Genomic DNA, 21753 nt, shown 5'->3' with positions numbered 1-21753 from the left:
ACTAGTCAGCTTTTTCCATCCACGTGTTAGCATGTCCTTCACCAGCAAGCATGTGTATCAGCTGGTAAAGGTTGAAATAGCCAGGCTGGTAGGTTTTGGTAACCAAGTTGAATTATTTAGCAAAGGGATTTAGATTTTCTAAGGGGCCAGGGAAGTCCTTTGTTGCAGCCCTGGGTTCTGCCTTTGTTCAAGGGGACTAAGTTACTGAAGAGGTCCTTGAGAGTCCTTCATTAGATTTAACCTTAAATGTGGCATGGATAGGACAAGTCATTAGTCACACTCTTAGGATGGGAACTCCCCATGATTGATCACCAAAACAAAGATTCTTTGCAACCAGGGTCACCAGAAAAAAGGAGAAATCCATTGTAAAAGCTGGCAACAAAGGACAACCAAAAAAAGGCCTGAACCTCAGCTAGGGTAAGAAGGTGGTTCAGGACACAAAAAGACTTATCCAGTGAAGTTTGGGGTCATTCGGAGTCAATAAAATGCAAGGAGTTCCCACAGATACTTTTTCTTGGGTATATGGTGGCACAGGAGATCAGGAGGGAGTCACTTTGCATCCCACTTCTGACACCATGTAATGTCAACTAAGAAATAAAACTAACACTGCAGAGTGGCAAACAAAAGAAAACACATTTTAATTAGGGTCTTAGGAATTGCAATTCAAGAGACACAGATCTAGCAAAGCAGCTAAATTATGTTCCATCTAGGCAAGGTTAAGCAGAGGCTTATAAGCGCCACAGTAAGTTTACACATCAGGAAGGTTTTAGCACAGTTTATGATTGATGATGGCAGGTTATCAGCGTAGGATGTCTCTAGTCAATGATCCATCCAGTTTTAGCACAGTTTGTAATTGATTATGGCAGGTTATTGGTGTAGAATGTCTTTAGTCAATGATCAATCCAGTTCAGTGTAGCTGAACTCTCCAGGAGGTTGGTGATCAGGCTCAATATAAACAGCTCAAATCAAATGCAGGTGGTTGTATAATTTGGCCTAGTTAAGCAGGTTGAATTCCATCTGGATGTGTACATAACTGGGGTCCAACGCCTCCTACCCTCCTGCGTCCTTTTTAGAAAGGACACATGTTGGATTTTTCTTTTAACACCCTGCCAAAAGATTCTGTCCCCATAGAGAGTTATTAGCAAGACAAGGAGATTCCCCTCAGTGCTCCTATGAAATGTTTTCAAATGTTCTACTGTTACAGGAAGTCAGGGACCCTGAACGGAGGGACCGGCTGAAGCTGCAGCAGAGGAACATAAATTGGGACAATTTCATCTTATTATGGACATTTTTCAGTTCTCAAATAATACTTTTATAATTTTTTATGCCTGTCTTTAATAAACTCTTAATCCTCTTATCTTTGTAAGCTGAGGATGTACGTCACCTCAGGCCACTGTGATAATTGTGTTAACTGTATAAACTGATTGTAAAACATGTGTGTTTGAACAATATGAAATCAGTGCACCTCGAAAAAGAACAGAATAATAGTGATTTTTATGGAACAAGGGAACACAACCATAAGGTCTGACTGCCTGCAGGGTCAGGCAAAAAGAGCCATATTTTTCTTCTTGCACAGAGCCTATAAACGGAGGTGCAAGTAGGAAACATATCACTAAATTCTTTTCCTAGCAAGGAATATTAATATTAATACCCTGGGAAAAGAATGCATTCTTGGGGGGAGGTCTATAAATGGCCGCTCTGGGAATGTCTGTCTTGTGCAGTTGAGATAAGGACTGAGATAAGCCCTGGTCTCCCGCAGAACCCTCAGGCTTACTAGGGTTGGGAAAACTCAGCCCTGGTAAATTTGTGGTAAGACCAGTTCTCTGCTCTCAGACCTCATTTTCTGTTGTTTAAGATGTTTATCAAGACAATACGTGCACCGCTGAACATAGACCCTTATCAGTGGTTCTGCTTTTGCCCTTTGTCCTGTTCCCTCAGAAGCATGTGAACTTTGTTAGACCCTTATTAGTGGTTCTGCTTTTTGCACTTTGAAGCATGTGATCTTTGTACCTACTCCTTGTTCTTACACCCCCTCCCCTTTTGAAACCCTTAATAAAAACTTGCTGGTCTGAGACTTAGGTGGGCATCACGGTCTTACCAATATATGATGTCACCCCTGGCAGCCCAACTGTAAAATTCCTCTCTTTGTACTGTCTCTCTTTATTTCTCAGCCAGCTGACACTTATGGAAAATAGAAATAACCTACATTGAGATACTGGGGGCGGGTTCCCCCAATATTCTGCCATGCTAGGATTTCAATTGTAAGTGTGTTCCCCTCTGGGGCAAGTGGAAACCAGGTTATCTTCTTCCACTGCAGGTTCCCTGGCCATCCTCCATCTGGGCATGGCACTTACTCAGATGAGCTTGGTGAGCAGCAGCACCCTGCCCCTCATCATCCTGTGCCTCCTGGAGATGACTACCTACTACTCAGAGTGCATGAGCTCCCTCATCACCAAGGATGCCCTGATCAGCATCCTGGGCTTTGTGGGATTTTTGGTGGGGACCTTCCAGGCCCTCCATGAGCTGATCCAGCCTCAAGACCTCTCCTCTTTCCAAACTCCACTGGCACCTTGAAACAGTGACCAATTTTCAACTCAACATTTCCCGCTTCACTTCCTAAACTGACATTCTAGCCTTGTTTGAACAAAGATCCTTCTTTAATTGCTAATGTGTATATTTATATGGGGCCACCACAGTGTTGGGTGGAGAGTACAGGAGTGGGGTAAGAGGATCTGAGTTCTATTCCTGAGCTCTATCATTTACCCCCATCAGATCTGAGTGGGCCACTTCCCCTTGGGGGCCTCAACTTCACAAATTCAGTTAAGTTCAGCCTCACCCACCTCAGAATGTTGTCAGGAATGTCAGGAAGAGTATGTGCACACACACATTTTTAAAAGCTAAGGTGCTCTACAAATGTTGGTGATTTTCATTATTTTACCGTTTTCTCCTATGATGACCAGAAGAGGCAGAACCCTGTAAGGTAGATGGTGTCTTCTCCATTTCACAGAAAAGGACATCTAGGTTCCAAGAAGTTAGGGAACTAGTGCTAACTCATACAGTTAGTAAGGGGTGGAGCCAGATGTAAACACTGGCCTATTTAGTACTGAACCCTTTGTTCATAACCACTAAACCCTGTCCCTGTCTCAGCTGCCTGATTTTAGACAAGTGACTTTTCCTCTCTGAGCCTCAGTTTCCCTAGCTGTAAAATGAGAGGGTGGACTAGATGACCTCTGAGGACACTTTCTGAACCATCTTTGCTCTCCCTACTTCAGAAGCTTGTTACCAAGAGTTTGGTTTCCCTACTGATTGGTGGGGCCAATTGTGACTTTGTCTCCAGCCTCTGTTGCCCCCTGAACTGGCCACTTTCCCTGAGCCTGTCAAATAGGACAGGAATTTTGATGTGTTTGCAATTACTGGGCACCTTAACCAGGTGAAGATGCTGTATGAGCATTAACATTGCATCTATATGCCACAGGCAACATCTTGATTCAATAGGAAGAGCACTGAGCAGAGGTTTATAGAAAACTAGATTTTAGTTCCAGGACTACTTCTAGCTAGCTGGAGAGAGTGGACCTCCAGGAATGTCCCATCATTGCCTTCTTATCATCTTTCTCTTTCTTCTGGAAACAGTGCCCTGATTTTGCCTTGGGCAACCACCCTTTCTCCACTCCCTAAGTTGTTTTAGAGGAGCAGACTCTACCCCAACTCCAGGAAGTGAGCACATGACCTGGGTTTGGCGAATAAGTACATTCAATCCTCCTGTCCATAGTGCTTTGTTCTGAGATGGCCATATAATCAAGGGTTCATGAGCCCTTGGACTTTAATCAGTGATATCAGGAAGAGGGTAATCTTAATGCGAGGGTTAATAAACCCGGATGAACTAACCTGGAACTGAAGTAAACATGTTCCCAGACTACACAGCAGAAGCATATATCAAGCAGGAGAAAATTATGCCAAGAGATGGAAGAAAAGCCTGTTGGTGTCCTTGGAGCTCCTGCTTCCACTGGTGCCTGATGCAGGTTTCACCTTGTGCTTTCCAGTTACATGGGTCAGTTCCTTTTTGCTTAAGCCACATTCAGTTGGGTTTCCAACATTTGCAACTGAAAGAACTCTGACTAAATCTCTCAGTGACCTTGAGCAAGTTCATTTACTCCTTTTAGGATTAGTTGCCTAATCTGAAGTGAGAGTGTTGAAACTCTAAGATCCTTAATAGTACCAGTATTCTATAATTTAATAGTATAATTAAAATGGGATCTCACTAGAATTACTATGATCAAAGAGGCAGACAATACCAAGATTTGATGAGGATGTAGAGAAACTGGAACCCTCATGCACTGATGATGAAAATCTAAAATGGGACAATCACTTTGAAAAGCAGTTTGGCAGTTTCTCAAAAAGGGAAACATATACAGTTGACCCTTGAACAACATGGGTTTGAACTGTGAAGGTCTATGTATGGATTTTTTAAAATAAATATATTGGAATTTTTGGAGATTTATGGCCATCTTAAAACTTGCAGATGAACCATGTAGCCTAGAAACATTAAAAAATTAAGAAAAGCTAGGTAGGTCATGAGTGCATAAAATATATACAGATATTAGGGTATTTTGTCATTCGTTGCCATAAAACACACACAAATCTATTATAAAAGTTAAAATTTATCAAAACTAGCACACACAAGTACTTACAGACCATACACGGTGCCATTCACAGTCAAGAGAAATGTAAACATAAAGATGCAGTATTAAATCATAACTGCATAAAATTAACTACAGTACATACTATACTGTTGTAATAATTTTGTGGATACCTCCTGTTGCCATTGTGGTGAGCTCAAGTGTTGCTAGTATCAGCTTATAATACCATGTGACACTAATCATCTCTGCATGAGTAGTTCAGTAGTTCATCTCTCCAGTAAATTGTATGTTACAGTAAAAGTGATCACTTATGGTTCTAGTGTATTTTTCACTGTGTTTGGTGCAATCCCATAAATCTTGAATAACACCATGGGATCCATACAAAGTGCCACTAGTGATGCTGGAAGTGCTCCCAAGAAGCAAATAAAATCATGACATTCCAAGAAAAAGCTGAATTGTTTAATATATACTATAGATTAAAGTCTGCAGCTCTGCTTGCCTGTTAATTCAAGATAAATAAATCCAGCGTAAGGACTACTGTAAAAAAAGGAAATGATAAGCTCTGGGGATGATCTGATTCCAAAATGGTGGTGTTGAAGCAAGCTGGCTTCAGTTTCCCCTACAGAAAACCAAAAACAAATATAGAGCACCAAGAGTATCACCAGCGATATCCCAGAACTCAAATATGAGGATTTAACAACTCCCAGGGCCACAGAGAAGTGAAAAACCATCAAGCAGACAGTAAGAGAATCAGATTTCCATATTCATGGCAACCCTCCTTCCAATCTGCCCAGCACCAAGTGTTTGAAAACTCAGACAAAGGAGATGTCAAATCAGAGTGGTTGTTCAGCAGCACCACGCTGTAGGACATACATTCCACAATTCCCCTGGGCATGAACTCCTAGCCAGCCTTCCCACACTGTATGGCTATCCCCTTTGGGACCTCTTCCATCTGGGACAGGCAACCAAGGCAAACCTGGGCTTAATGTGTCATCCAGTGCCAAAACACAGGTAGTGACCTAGTAGGGAAAAAATTCAACAGGTAAATAACAAAGAATCTCTAAGCAAACATAACGAATAAAAACTAAAACAAAGACAGAGAAGACTGAAATAAATAATCGTTCCATACAAAGACATAGGTGTACATCCACAAGAAATAACAGTACACGGGAACCATGACTTCCCCAAACAGACAAAGCAAGGAACCAGTGACTGATCCTAGCAAGACTGTGATATGTGAGCTCGCTGATAAAACATTCAAAAGAGCACTTTTAAGGAAACTCAGTGATCTCCAAAATAATGCAGAAAAGCAATTCAGGAATTTATTAGAGAAATTTAACAAAGAGATTGAGATATTTAGAAAAAAACAACAACAAATCTTTTAACTGAGAAACACATTTGCTGAGCTGAAAAACTCATCAGAGAGTCTCAACAGCAGAATCAATCAAGCAGGGGCTGGGCTCTGTGGCTCACGCCTATAATCCCAGCACTTTGGGAGGCTGAGGCAGGGAGATCGCCTGAGGTCAGAAATTTGAGACCAGCACAACCAACATGGTGAAACCTCATCTCTACTAAAAATACAAAAATTAGCTGGGCATGGTGACATGTGCCTATAGTCCCAGCTATTCGGGAGGCTGAGGCAGAAGAATTGCTTGAACTTGGGAGGCGGAGGTTGCAGTGAGCCAAGGTTGCCCCACTGCACTCCAGCCTGGGAGGCAGAGTGAGACTCCATCTCAAAAAAAAAAAAAAATAAGAATCAATCAAGCAAAGGAAGAATCAGTAAGCTTGAAGACAAACTAAAGAAAATAATAGAAGAAGGATCAATACTATATAGAAACAGTGAGCTTGGAGACAGGCTATTTGAAAACACACAGAGGGGGAAAACAAGAAAACAGAATGTCTACAAGATATTAAAAAATTATCTCAAAAGACCAAATCTAAGAAGTAATGGTGTTCAAGAGGTAGTTGAGCAACAGCAAGGGGTAGAAAGCTTATTAAAAAATAATAACAGAAAACTTTTCAAAAGTTGAAAAAGATAAATATTCAGGTATAAGAAGATCAGAGAACACAAACAGATTCAACCCATAAATAAGGCTACCCAGGCTTATGATAATCAAACTCTCAAAAGTCAAGGACAGAGAGAGGATTCTAAATGCAGCAAGAGAAAAGCAAACAATGTATAAAGGAGCTTCAGTTCATCTTGCAACAGACTTCTCAATGGAAACCATATAGGCCAGGAGGCAATGGGATAACATTTTCAAAGTGCTGAAAGAAAAAAAAACTGTCATCCAAGAATACTACTTCCAGCAATGCTATTTTTCAAATATGAAGGAGAGAAGTCTTTCCCAGATAAACAGAAGATGATAGAATTTACAACCACCAGACCCATCTTATAAGAAATACTAAGCAGTTTCTTCAGCATGAAAGAAAAAAACACTAATATCTAAAAAGAAAACACTTGAAGCTATAAAACCTACGGATAAAAGTAAGTACCCAGACAAACCCAAAATATTTAAATACTGTAATTGTGGTATGCAATCCACTCATAACTCTAGTATGAAATTTTAAAGACACCATCTGAAAGCAGAAGGTTTTGTCTGTTTAACAAGTACTTATGTTAACAATTTGGGCAGTTGCAGAACATGATTACTTCAATTTCTCTCACTATTTTTGACTCTAAAATATCTTATATCTGGGCACTAAAATGTTCTTCTTTAGTAAATATTGCGCTGATATAAGAAATATATTATTTTTAAAGCAATATAAGATGTTTCGAGTTGTTTGTTCAGCTCAATAAAGAATAGAATGTTGCTAATAAGTTAAATGCTAATTACAGTTAGTAACTTTCATCATATTGTTCAATTATATCATTGTGAAAATGAATTCAGCCTCTAGACCAGGGGTCTCAACGAACTTTAAGGCTCACTACACATAGTACTCTATGGAAAGTATTGTCAGCGCTATGGAAGAGAGTCCTGATAGAATATCATCAAAGTGTGAAAAGATTACACCATTGAAGATGCCATTGTGGTTATAGAAAAACCCATAAAAGCCTGAAACAATAAATTTCTGCAGAAGAAAACTGTGCCTAGATGTTGTACATAACATTACTTTAATGGCCAAAACCATGATTACTTTTGCACCAACCTAATACAACAGAGCCAATCAAGGAAATAAAAAAAGAGATTGTGGATGTGACAAAAAAGATGGGGAGTGAAGGATTTCAAGATATGGATCTTGGAGAAATTCAAGAGCAAATAGACACCATGCCAGAGGAATTAACAAAAGATGACTGGATGGAGATGAGTGCTTCTGAACCGGTGTCAGCTGAGGAGGAAGAAGCAGCAGCAGCAGTGCCAGAAAACTAATTGGCATTTAAAAATCTGACAGAAGAATTCTGGTGATTGAAGACTGCTTTTGACTTCTCTAACAAAATGGACCTTTCTATGATACAGGCACTGAAACTAAAGCAAAGGACAGAAGAAAGATCAATACTATATAGAAATATTTTAGAGAAATGAAAAAGCAGAAAAAGTCAGACAGAAGTTCAGTGTATTTCTGTAAAGTTACACTGAGTGTGCCTGCCTGTCCTGCCTCCCCTTCCACCTTTTTCCACCCCTGCCACCCCTGAAACAGCACCATTAACCCTCCTTTTCCTCCTCCTCCTCAGCCTACTTAATATGAAGACAATGAAGATGAAGATTACATGATGATCCAATTCCATTTAATGAATAGTAAATATATTTTCTCTTCCTTGTGATTCTCTTAGTAACTTTATCTTTTTTCTAGCTCACTTTATTATAAGAATACAGCATATATAATACATATAACATACAAAGTGTGCGTTAATCAACTGTGTATGTTATTGGTAAGGTTTCCAATAAATAGTAAACCATTAGTAATTAAGTTTTGGAGAAGTGAAAAGCTATACATGGATTTTCAACTCTCCAAGGAGTCTGTGCTCCTAATCCCTGCATTATCTAAGAATCAACTGTTGAGGATCCACCACTTTAAGCAAAAAATTTTTAAAAAGCTTTAATAAAAATAAAATTTTAAAAAGAATCAAGTATTTGACATACAATGGAACAATTCTACTTATAGGTATTTATACAAGGCAAATGAAAGCATAAAACTTACGTCCACAAAAAAATGTGTATGCAAATATTTATGACAACATGACTCATAATAGGCCAAAACTAAAAACAGTCCAGAGATCCATCAACTGGTAAATGGATAAACAAAATGCAGCATACCCATACAATGGAATATCAATCAACAATGAAAAGAAACAAACTATTGGTTTGTTTCTACAGCATGGATGAACCTCAAAACATTCTACAGCATGGATGAACTCAAAAACATTATGCTAAGTGAAAGAAGCCAAATGCAAACAACCACATGTTGTGTGAATTCATTTATATGAAATGTCTAAAAAAGGCAAATTTATAGAGGCAAAGAGCACATCAGTTGCTCCCTAGGGCTGGTAGGGTGGCATGACTGGGGATAGCAAATGGGCAGGAGGAGACTATTAGGTGTGATTGAAATGTTCAAAACTGGCTCGTGGTGGTGATTGCACAATTATAAATTTACTGAAGTCATTTAATTGCACACTTGCAGTGGGTGAATTTTATGGCATGCAAATTATAATAATAAGGCTATTTAAATAATGGAATGTCCCCTCTTAGCCTCTTATTTGCTAGCTGAAAGTCTTTTAGGAGAATTAGACTAGAAGAGAAAGAGAGAAGAAAAAATATGCCTCCTCCAGAAATTGCTCTGAAAAGTTTCTAACTATAAGCTTATGTTTTTCTTGCAATTGGATGTTGTATCAGGAGAGATTCATTAGAGATATAGGTTGAGTGGGGGTAGCCAGGAGATTTCTAAAACATTTGTGGATGTTGTTTGAAAGTTAGCTGACTCTGGAAGGCATGGATGTATTAGGAGCCAAAGAAATGATGGTTCAAACAGTTTGCTATTTCTCTGTGTAGAAAGATCATTGGGCCAATATGTCTGTTTTATAGCTTTAGGATTCAGTAATTCACCATACATGATCTCTTACATGATGTGATTCGAATCACTGAGGCACTTATAAAAATGTAGATTCCTAAATCAACACTCCGGGGTGGGACTTGAGAATCAACACTTTAACCAGCTTCCCAGGTGGTTGTCGTGCCCACTGAAGTTTGAGAACCACTTCTCCAGTCAGTAATGTTGAGTAATTGGGGATAGAAAAATTTATCAGGAAACACGTACAACAAGCACCAGATGAGAAGTGTTAAATTAAACTAAACCTGTAATCCTAGCATTTGGAAGGCTGAGGCAGGAGGAGGCCAGGAGTCAAGACCAGCCTGAGTAACACAGCAAGATCCCATCTCTACAAAAATTAGCTGGCCACAGTAGTGCATGCCTGTAGTTTCAGATACTTGGGATGCTGAAGCAGGAGGATCTCTTGAGCCCAGGAGTTCAAGGCTACAGTGAGTGAGGATCACCAATGCACTACAACCTGGGTGACAGAATAGGACCCTGTCTCAACAACAAAAAAAAAAAACAGAAAAGAAAAAAAGTTAAACTAAATCTGGCCTGAGGCTGTCTCCCTACTTGGGTCTTTGCATAAGACACTGCAACCTAACTTAGTATGCAAACTAACTGAAAACCAAATATAAGGGTATACTTTTTTGTAACAAATAGCTGAGTCTCAGCCAATCACAGCTGCCTAGTCAGTCAATCACAGGCAGCCAACTGAGCAGACCGTGGTCAAATAGGGCAAATGCTGAGCCTTAACCAATCAAGTTCTCTCTGTCCTTCACTTCCGTTTTATGTCCATAAAAGTTCTCTGACCACAATGCAGCCTGGAGCTCTCTGAACCTATTCTGGTCTTGGGGTTGCCTAATTCATGAATCATTCTTTGCTCAATTAAACACTGTTAAATCTTATCTGTCTATAGGTTTTCTTTTAACAGATGCCACAAGATTTAGGTTTTAATCGTGTAGAATACCAGCAGATTTCTGGAAGTAAAAGAGCAAGAAGGCACAGAGTTCATGCTCAGAAAATATATGTTGACTTAAGTCAGAGGTTGGCAAGCTTTTTCTATACAGAGCCAGATGGTAAATATTTTAACCTTTGTGGTCTGTATGGTTTCTGTCACAACTACTCAACTATGCCAATGTAGCATGAAGGCAGATTTAAACAATATGTAAATGAATGGGCATCCTGAGTTCCAATAAAACCTTTTTTCTAAAAACAGGTGTCAGGATAGATTTGGCCAATAGGCCATAGTTTACTAACCCCTGCTTTAGGTTATTTCAAAAGAAGAGATAAATCAGATAAGATTAGTATTAATACTTGGCCCAAAAGGCCTATCATTCAGCTTGTAAGGAAGTAAAAGTCCACAAAATCTCCTACTCTCCAAAAACAGCAATGGAAGCTCCATCTCTCCCTTGACAGAAGAACCACCCAAACTGGCTAGTGCTCCTTTTAGTGCCAAGAACAATGATGGGTTTTGTCATGCTGATACTGGCAGCCAACCACCTTTCTCTCACTACCTACCACCTATTATCACACAACCACCGCTAAAGCCCTTAGCTATGTGGGCCTGTGGCTTAAGTGAGGTTCCAGCTGTGATCCAGGGAAAGGCTTTTTGTGGCTTTGTGAATGGGGGTCAGAAATCTAGGAAATGAAGATTTTCCAGTTGTCTACCACTACACATGGGCATCACTAAACCGATGAACTTCGAGTGCCTTATCTGTAACATGGGGACTATAATTCCTACCCTTCTTCCTCCTAGATTTGCTAACATCAATGAGATTCTGGATGGGTCAAGTGCTTGGGGACCTGCATAGTCCTCTACCTATGGGAGCACCCTGCTTGTGTGAATATTATCATCAGCTACCTGGCTTCATTCCCTTGCCCCCATCTAGCTTCCTATTTTTTTCTTCCTTATTGATCCACAATAAGGAATTGCACAGGAAATCGTGAGCAGGTTGAAGGGAAATGTTAGGTCCGAAGTTAAATTTGAGAGAGAAAATTGCCCCCAGTTGTGTAGCATGTTCTTCACTGAATTTATGGCAGAGAACTATGGCCTAGAAGAGGGGCTGACCACAACTGAATGCCCAGAGGTAAACTTTAATGTGGAGGGATTTTTTGAACTGATTCCTTCTTTGTCTTTGAGTAAGTGGATGAGAGGGGGGTACTTGAAACTGGACTTCAATGTTGAATTTCCTCTTGCAAAAATTCAGGAGGAGAGCCAGTGCCTGAAGGGCATTGCAGGGAGAAGATTCAGCCACCAAAGAGACCTACTATACGCCCAACACACGTAGTTCCTAAGGATGAAAGGGAACACAAAGATGACAGCCCCTCTCCTCCTAGAGTTTGCTGGCCCCAGCTCGGAGGAGGTGTGAGTAACAGATATACGCCTCATCTGTCTCGTAGCACTTTTCTTCTAGCACTTTATCAGGTCTTCGTGTATTCTTTTTTTTTTTTTTTTTTTTTTTGTGAGACGGAGCCTTGCTCTGTTGCCCAGGCTGGAGTGCAGTGGCGTGATCTCAGCTCACTGCAACCCTACCCCCCAGGTTCAAGCGATTCTCCTGCCTCAGCCTCCCAGTTAGCTGGGATTACAGGTGTGAGCCACCATGCCCAGCTAGTTTTTGTATTTTTAGTGGAGATGGGGTTTCTCCATGTTGACCAGACTGGGCTTGAACACCTGACCTCAGGTGATCCACCCACCTCAGCCTCCCAAAGTTCTGCGATCCTCCTGTATTCTTAACATATCCTTTGTAAAATTTTAATTTTGTTACAAAATAGCACATTAATATTAATTTTTAAATATGCCTTTAAAATCAAAAACATTGGAATTAAAATACAAAATTCCCACATCTGCTTCACCCCTAAGTGTCCACTTACATTCTCACACTGCAGGAGGAACTACTGTGAATCCTTCCAGATCTTTCTCAAGCATATACAACCATGTGTATACAAGACGTGTATGCATGTGTATTTTGTATGTTTGGGTTCTTGCAGTTGGAGATGTATGCGGTTTTATGCTTTTCTCAAAAATAAATTGATTCCATTTGTTTTTTGAAAAATGGGTTCATATTGTACTTAGTGTGATGAACATTTCATATTTCACAGTAATATATCCTAAATCTCCCTCCACATCAGTATATACAGATATGCTTGAGTCTTTTTAACAGCCATGGCAATATTCCACTCAATAGAATTAGGATAATTTATGAACAATTATCCTCCTGTGGTACACGCACGTTGTCTCCATTTTTTGCTATTACAGATAATGCTGCAGTAAACACCCTGGGGTATACGTGTGTGAGCATTTCTAGAAGAGATTATTAGAATTGAAATTGCAGAGTTAAAAGGAATGCACTTTTTCAAATTTTTATAGATATTACCAAATTCACTTCCAGTAGTATGTCATATTGTGGCATTGTAACCGAATAGCCTGGCATCAACCCTCCATTTAAAGGTATTTTTTCTTTCCCCTTTCCCCTGCAGTTTCAAGCAGCCTCAGAATGCTTTCTTTCCTGCATTCTTTTTCTTTTCCCATTGTATGCTCCCGCGCCTTGTGCCATTCCAAACCCTCTCTTGAAAAACTCCTGTGTTCCCTCCACAAATTGAAGAGTAAAAAATTTTGGAAAGAATTCCACCCACTCTGCCCCTTGCTCGCATGGATAATAAAATCTCACTCTCTTTTTATTACACCTCACTCATGTTTCTTTCTATAAGCAGCGAGCAGCCAGACTTTTTGCTGGTTACAGTTCATTGTTGTCATTTTAATGTGTTTTTCCTCGGTCAGTAGGGAGGACTTACCATGGTCTCCCTTGCATTATAGCTCTTAATGTTCAAGTTGTATTTCCCCTCTATGGTGAACATCTGCTCTGCTGCCCAGCATCTAGCCTCCTTTTTTCTGGTAATTATTCTCTGATTTTCCTTTGGAAAACCACTTCTGCCACCCCCCATATATATAGTTCTGGTGAGGCTGACTCTGCCTCCAATCCAGGGGCTGACCACTAGGGTCACAATGATTGGTTCAGGTATGTGCATGTGCAGGGGTCCCAATCTAGACAACAGGAGTTAGTGCCAAGACTATTCCTGGAGCTAACAGGCAAAATGGAGAGTGGGCATGAAACTGTCTGTCCTTTCTGTCCCCCTATCAAAGCAGAATCTAATCCAAATGACCCCTAACCCCGCTGAGGGACAGGGCCCCAGGGACAGGGCAGGGTCAAATTGTGTGCTTCAGTTTCCCCATCTATAAAATGAGGAGGTTGGACTCTGTGCCTCTAAAATCATTTTAGCTCATTGTGCATGCATGAAACACAGAGAGTACAAAGACTTGGCTGAAGTGCAGATATTATCTTGGTAGAAGAAAATCTCCTCAAGGGTGGCTGTTCTGCACTGATCTGATAAAATGACAAAGTCAATATTTATCCAAATGAATTAAAAACGCATGCCAATCCAAAATATCCACAAAGATATTTATAGTAGCTTAATTTGTTTGTTTCTTTGTTTATTTGAGACAGAATCTTGTTCTGTTGCCCAGGCTGGAGTGCAGTGGTGCGATCTTGGCTCACTGCACCCTCCACCTCCCAGGTTCACGTGATTCTCCTGCCTCAGCCTCCAGAGTAACTGGGATTACAGGTGTGCACCACCACGCCTGGCTAATTTTTGTATATTTAGTAGAGACAGGGTTTCACCATGTTGGCCAGGCTGGTCTTGAACTCCTGACCTCAAGTGATCCACCCTCCTCAGCCTTCCAAAGTGCTGGGATTATAGGCCTGAGCCACTGCACCCGGCAGATAGTAGCTTTATTTATAATTGCAAAAACTTGGGAGCAACCAAGATGTCTTTCAGTAGGTGAATGGATAAATAAACTGTGGTAAATTCAAAGAATGGAATATTATTCAGCATTAAAAGGAAATGAGCTACCAAGACATAAAAAAACATGGAGAAAACTTAAATGCATATTACTAAGTGAAAGAAGACAATCTGTAAGGCTACGGTCTGTAGGTTTCTAGCTGTATGACATTCTGGAAAAGGCAAAACTATGGAGACAGTGAAAATATCAGTAGTTGCCAGGAGTTAGAAAACAGGGAGAGATGAACAGGTAGAGCACAGAAGATTTTTAGGTTAGGGCAGTGAAATGACTCCATGATACTCATGGTAGATACACGCCATTAGACACCTGTCCAAACCCACAGAATGCACCCCACCAAGAATGAACCCCAAAGTAAATTCTGGGTGATAATGGTGTGTCAGTGTAGGTTCACTGATGTAACAAATGTCTCACTCCGTTGCTGGATGTCAATAGTAGGGGATGCTGTGAATGCGTGGGGCCGGGGGTATATGGGAACTCTCTGCTCCTTTGGCTCAATTTTGCTGTGAACCTAAGACTGCTCTAAAAGAATAGTCTATCACTTATTTTTAAAGACAACATTAGGTTTTGGTAGACAATCTCTAAACTGGGAACCATATTTTAGATGCTATGCCTGGTTCTGTCCTAAACATAGTATCCTTGTGTGTGCTCACTTCTCCTCTCTGGGCCTCAGTTTCACAATTTGTAGAATGAAGGGACTGTTATGCCTCTAACTAAGTACTAGGAGTCTATGATATCTATATCTATATTATATATATACACACATATGTACACACACGTACATATATATGTTTTCATTCATGGTTTTCAACACATATGTTTTCATCCATGGTTCCTGGCTCATAATTCCCATAGCCCTTGTAAAAGCAAAGAGAATCTCTTTTTCTCTAGCTTTCTCCTCCCCTCCTTTCACCTGCCCAAGGCAGGACTCTAATTTGATTGTGGGTCATAAGACCCTTATTCCAGAGGGGGTCTAGCCCCATACCCTGAAGTAAGGAATGCTGCATAGAGAGGCCAAGAAGAATCTGGACAGCCCTTGCTGGGTTTAAATCATACCCTTTGCAGATGTGATTGAGTTAGGGATCTTGAGATGGGAGGTTTATCCTGGATTATCCTTATGTTTAATCTCAAGTATCTTTATAGGAGGAAAACAAAGGGAGATTTGACTACAGACAAGAGATAAGAAGCCCATGGGATAGAAGCAGAGTCAGAGAGAGAAGACACTATGGGAATATCAGGGAAGGAGCCACGAGCCAACGGATGTACAGAATGCTCTAGAAGCTAGGAAGAAGAACAACAACAAAGGAAACAGATTTTCCTTCATAGCCTTTGGAGGAAGCATAGCCCTGCTGGCATGTTTACTTCGGCTCATTGAAACTGATTTAGGGCTTCTGGCCTTCAGAACTGTAAGAACAAATTTGTGTGTTGTTTTATGGCACTAAGTTTGTGGCAATTTGTTAGAGCAGCCATAGGAAACCAACACAGGCAAAAGAAAGGACCTCTGAGGCTTACTCCACATCTGTCAAATGGGAGCAATAACACATTCATTCATTGAATATTTTTTGAGAGCCTACCATGAGCCAGGCCTAAGAACTGGGAAGGTGACCAAGTACTTCCCACTTTCATGGAGCTTAAATTCTAGTGGGAGGAGATAAACAACAATGGGGATACACACACATAATCAAGATAATTACAAATTGTGAGAAGCAATATGAAAAAAAGCAGGGGTATGACTGAGAATAACTAGTCAAGCAGAGGGTCCTCCTTTAGATAGAGTTGTCAAGGGAGGTTGTTGGAGCAGAAAAATCTTGACCTAAGACTAGCATAACAAAAAGCAGAGGATAAAAAGTGCAGGCACAGAGAGCAGCAAATGCAGTATCCAAGGAGGGAAAGGACAAAATTTAATGCAGGAAAAAAGGTCCATGTGACTGAAGCATAGTGTTCTAGGGAGAGACATGAACAAGGTGAGTTGGGAGAGAGGCAGCAGCTGGATCATGCAGGACCTTGTGGGTTGTGGTGAGGAATACTGATATGTTCTCAGGTCAATTTGGAGCAGGAGGAGGTTTCAGGAAGGGGAGTTGCATCATCATTTGCTATTGTGAGGAAATAAGATTTTAAACAGGGAAGTGGAGAGGCCAGGAAACTAGTTAGGAAGCTAGTTTTCCAAGTGAGGGATGATGCTGGCTTGGATGAGAATGGAGGTGGTGAGGATGAAGGATTGCTCTGAATACTGTATAACATAAAATGCTTAATAAATGGTAGCTCTCGTTACAGTATGATGATGATGATGATAACTGTTATTATCATTATTAGCTTTTGCTGAAAAAAGAAACAGATAAATGAAACTCAGTTGGGTCATAAGAGAAGAGTTGACACCTGCAACAAGTGAGAGACCCCATTCCCATTCACCAGAAGAAGCCACTTGCTGATGCCACTGACCGCTCCTCATCCCCAATTCACTCTCCCCAGCAAGTTCAGAAACTAGAAATGTGTCAGAGCCTATACCTACACACATGAATATGTGATTAGGCCACTTAGGGGTTCTGAGGAATAGCTTTTTTTTTTTTTGAGACAGAGTTTCACTCTTTTTGCCCAGGCTGGAGCGCAGTGGTGCGATCTCGTCTCACTGCAACAGAGCTTGGAAATCAAAAGACCTGGGCTGGGTTAAAGTCCCTATCTCACCACTGTATCCCTGTTCACTCACTGTGTTCCTTCTCCTATCTGGGCCTCAGTTTCCCAATCAGTGAAACAGTATGAGTCAACAAAATGACCTTGCAAGTTCCCTCCAACAATAAAATGATATCATAAAAATGGTTCTCCTCTCTGGGCACTGACTGTGACTCAGGCACTGTACTTGTTTATTTTCTCATGTAATCCTCACGCCTGCCTAAAGACACACTCATTAGTATTTTACAGTTGAGAAACACCAAAGCACAGAGTGGTGGCCATCAGAAAGGGAGCAGTATTGTTAGCATTAAAAACATTGTCCTTTAATCCCAGCACTTTGGGAGGCCAAGGCGGGCTCAGGAATTCAAGACCAGCCTGGGCAACATGGCAAAACCCCATCACTACAAAAAATATAAAAATTAGGCATGGTGTCATGCACCTGTAGTCCTGGCTACTTGGGAGGCTGAGGTGGGAGGATCACTTGAGCTTGGGAGGTGGAGGTTGCAGTGAGCCAATATCACACCATTGCACTCCAGCCTGGGCAATGGAGTGAGACTCTGTTTCAAAAAAAACACAAAAAAAACCCATTATCCTTTATCCTGATATTATGTTCTTCCAGCTTTAGGGGTTGAAATATTCTTTTTTTTTTTATGGTGATATTTTAAAGGTTTTTAATGGAGAGAAATGAGAATTTGCCCATCTATATCAGTCCCTAACATTTATTTAGAAATTTGATTGATGCATGAAGTCCCAGTCTTGAATGGCATAAAGTATGCGCAGGAAAGGGTTTTCAACTATTTCAGAGTTCCTACTACGCCCTAGTCATAGCAGAGGAACACAGAGATAATTCAACTGCAGCTTCAGAGGCACATGCCAAGAGGCCTGGAATCCAATCAAAGCTCTGCCTCTAGTACTAACTGGGTCACCTTAGGCAAGGGAGGTAACCCCTCTGAGCCTCAGTTTCCTCATCTGTAAAATGGGCGTAATCATAGTGCCTACCTCATGTAACACACCTCATCTAGAGCTTGGCACATAGAATAGACTCAATACATGTGAGTCGCTATTATCATTATTATTTAGATGGGGGTAGGAGGAGTCACAGTCATCAGCCACAGACTATGAGGAGGTACCCGGGGCCGGGGGGTGGGGGTGGGGGTGGGGGGGGTGGTGGTGGTGGTGGTGGTGAGGATAGGGTGATGAATTTTGATCCGGGTAGGGGTTTCATTTTGTCTCTGAAGTCTCTGACTTTTAGCCCAAAGGAGTACTAGTGATCATTTCTACCAGATTATACGACCTCAGGCAAATATTTCCCAGCTCTCTGCCTTGGTTCTCTAATCTATTAAAAAGGAAGCAATTATTCCCACTCCATAGAACAGTGGACTCAGACTTCAGCTAGTATCAGAATCACCTGATGACCTTGGCAAAAATATCATGGCACAGATTCTATCCTACTTCAACAAGTCTGAGTCTGTTCTTTATTATCTCTTCAGATGCTTTGATACACACCACGTTTCAAAAGTGCCATAAGCCATGAAAGGAACAAGGCTCTGTGTTTACTATAAAGGATCATAGGATATTATTATCATTATTTACATCCCATTTGCTCCACCCTTTTTGGAGATGTCTAGTGGGCAGGCTGTCTTTTCACCAGTTGCCTGCCCCACCCAAGAAAAGCTGGCCTGCATCTCAGCGTTACCAAACACCCCATCCAAGCCCTTGGGGTTCTCATGCCTTTGGAAGTCATCTACAATCTAGTATCCATCTTGCAAAGGGGACACTGGAGTTTGAAGGGGAATAATATCTTTTCAAGGGTTGCCACAGCGTCATAGTTAGAGCCATAGCGGAACCCAGGGCTTCGGATGCCTGGGCCACTCGTGTTGGAAGGGCTTATTTTGGACATCCCCACCCTGGGAGAAGACCTCCTGCCTGCTAACATGTGGTGCAATGAGTTGGGGTGTGGAGCCCCACCCTACAAGCTTTTTTTTCACTGACGATGCCTGGGAAGAGCTCTGGCCAAACACTGATATTCCAGCCACCCCTTTCCAAAAGGCCTGAAGATAATTCAGAGTTCTTCTCACAACCTGGAGAGGAAGGCAAGAACTAGCTCATATCTAAACATAGCAAGCTCCTCAACAATCTTATTACTGACCTTGCTCGAGCAGGAACACAGAGCTCCACCTGCGACATCAAATCTGAGATTACAAATTTAAATTGTGGAATCTCAGGCTGTAAACGAGCAGGTCACAGGATGCAGCCTGCTACTTCACAGACCAGCAATACTGCCATGTAATGGTGCCAGACAAGGGAATAACACTTCTCAAATCACAGCAAGTGTTTCAGTTGATTCAGGACAAGAAGCTTGCAGGGTGGGGCCAGCATTAAAACAAAGGAGACAGTGCTGTGGTCAAAGCTGCAGGCTTCAGAAAAAACAAACAAACAAAACAAAACAAAACAAAAAACAAACAACAACAACCAAAAAAAAACCTGGCTAGCGGGGAGTTCGGATTTACCGAGTTCCAGCTGTGACCTCCAGCAAGTTATTCTTTTCCTCTCTGAGCCTCAATTTCCACATCTGTAAAAACAAACTAACAAAGCTAACCCACAGAAGTAGCCAGGCTTTGTGGAGCTTGAAGCTTATCCCATGGAGAAGGGGAAAGTAGTGGTAAGGAGGACCTCTTTAAGAAAAAAGCAATACAAAATTGTCCATTCAAAATTGCATACAGGACCTTGGAAAGAGCCCCATGTAAGGGAGGGGCCTGACAAATCTGTCTTGGATGCTACCAGTTAGCAGTGACATTAGCTAAGCAAAGCTCGTGGCATGTAATAAGCCCTTAAGAAATGTTAGTTTTGGGGATGAGATGATGGAGGAGAGAGTGGTATGGCTTGAGTCAAAAGCTGTAATTTTGAGGGAGGAGGAAATTTTGGCCTGTTCATCTGCACTGAAGCAGAGATAATGACAGAGAGTGGGATACTAGAGAAACGCCCAAGACCGTCTTTAGCTGCAGAGTTCTATCCTGGATTTCATGTGTGACCTTAGACAAATCTCACCACCTCCTGGCGCCAGTATCTTGCCCAGCAAACTGTGGCTGGGAGTCATACAATCTCAGCCTCTTCCCCGTTTCCAGAAGAACACTCTTTACTCACTCCATGGAGCCTCACAAAAGCTAAGAATTAATTAGAGATGACTGAGTGACTGTCCCTTTTTTGTTCCAATTTAAGAATGGGGTGCTGCAACAAGGGATGTCTTACAGCAGACTGTGGAGCCAGTGAGATATGGAAACCTCTACCCTGAGATGAATAAAAGGAGAGGGATTTGTAGGTATTTTCTTGGAGACAGAAATAGGTTACTGGTTGAAAACCTTGACAAATTGGGCTAGGTTCCAACTCTGTCACTTTCTAGCTATCTGACCTCGGGCAGATTCCTTTACTTCAAGAAACCTCAGTTTTCTCCTTACTTAATTGATAGGGTTAAATGAGAAAATGTAGATAAAACACTTAGAGGATTGCTTATCCCTTAGTACAGGGCTTAATAGATATTTGTTATTAAAATTATCAGTATAATAGTTGTTATCATTATGATTATTATTAAGTAATACCAATACGAATGGGTGATGCCTTTTCCAAATCCCTCCTTCCTCTCCTCCTCTTCCCAGGAGTCCTCGTCCACTGGCTTCTCCAGGCAGGAAGAGGTGCCCTCCAGGGAGGTGGGCGGGGCCTCGTTCCAGCTTGGCCAGAGCCAGCCCGGGCACACACCACTGTGCTGGGGTGTACATCTACACTAGACACCTTCCTGCTTCCCTCCTTCCAGAGCAGACCTCTTTGTCACCCTGAGCTCCTCGTTTCTTAAGCAGTCATGTCTGTGACAAAAAGTACTGAGGGTCCCCAGGGAGCCGTTGCCATCAAATTGGACCTTATGTCGCCTCCTGAAAGTGCCAAGAAGTTGGAGAACAAGGACTCTACATTCTTGGATGAAAGTCCTTCAGAGTCAGCAGGCTTGAAGAAGACCAAGGGCATAACGTGAGTGCTGTTTTCTGCCATCCCTATTTCTGCTTTCTAGCCTGAAGCTTGCATTGGCAAAAACCCTGAGGTGGGTGTGTCTGACCCTCAACCCATTGTGCAGATGAGAAACCAAGGTTGCAAAAGGTGCAGTCATGAGCTGAGTCAAGCTGAGGCAGAAGTAAAGGCTGTCAGAAAAGCCCTCAGGGACATAGTGATCCAGACCCCAACAGGCACAGGTGGGGAAACTGAGGCTCAATTACCCTGGACCACATACTGAGTCATTGGCAGGATAAGGGCTAGAATTCAGTGCTGGCCCTAAAGCCACATTTTTGTTCCTGGCCAGCGATGTTAAGATTGGGGATAGAGGTAGAATCCCTAACTACTTGGAGGAGAAGGTGAGTCCTGAGCTTAAAACCACAGTGGCCTCACTGACCACTAAGTATTTCCTCCTCCCTGCCTCCTTCCTGCAGTAAGCCTGGCCTCTACTTCAACTGAGAAGCATAGATGACTCTAAAAAACACACTTTGTGGAAAGTTCTAGTTTTTTCCACTTTCCAGGGAGTGGGGAGTG

The 21753-nt window shown here is 41.6% G+C and overlaps 2 protein-coding genes across 3 annotated transcripts in view; one reads left to right on the top strand and one right to left on the bottom strand.

Annotated features, from left to right (window-relative positions):
• The window catches only part of SLC36A1 (solute carrier family 36 member 1), a 309080-nt gene that overhangs the window by 285210 nt on the left and 2117 nt on the right, over window positions 1-21753 (bottom strand). The window lies entirely within an intron of this gene.
• SLC36A2 (solute carrier family 36 member 2) overlaps window positions 20913-21753 on the top strand; it is a 32572-nt gene continuing 31731 nt past the window's right edge. The window contains exon 1 of one of the 2 annotated variants that reach the window (XM_518043.7): window positions 20913-21201. In XM_518043.7, coding sequence (XP_518043.2) covers window positions 21038-21201 — 164 coding nt within the window. In that variant the 5' untranslated portion in view covers window positions 20913-21037. The remainder of the gene's footprint in view (window positions 21202-21753) is intronic. The other variant, XM_009449969.4, reaches the window with a different exon arrangement.

The sequence above is a fragment of the Pan troglodytes genome, chromosome 4, assembly GCF_028858775.2.
Source record: "Pan troglodytes isolate AG18354 chromosome 4, NHGRI_mPanTro3-v2.0_pri, whole genome shotgun sequence".
NCBI lineage: Eukaryota > Metazoa > Chordata > Mammalia > Primates > Hominidae > Pan > Pan troglodytes.
Note: the sequence above shows the minus strand (reverse complement) of the source record. Positions and strands in the feature narration are given on the sequence as shown.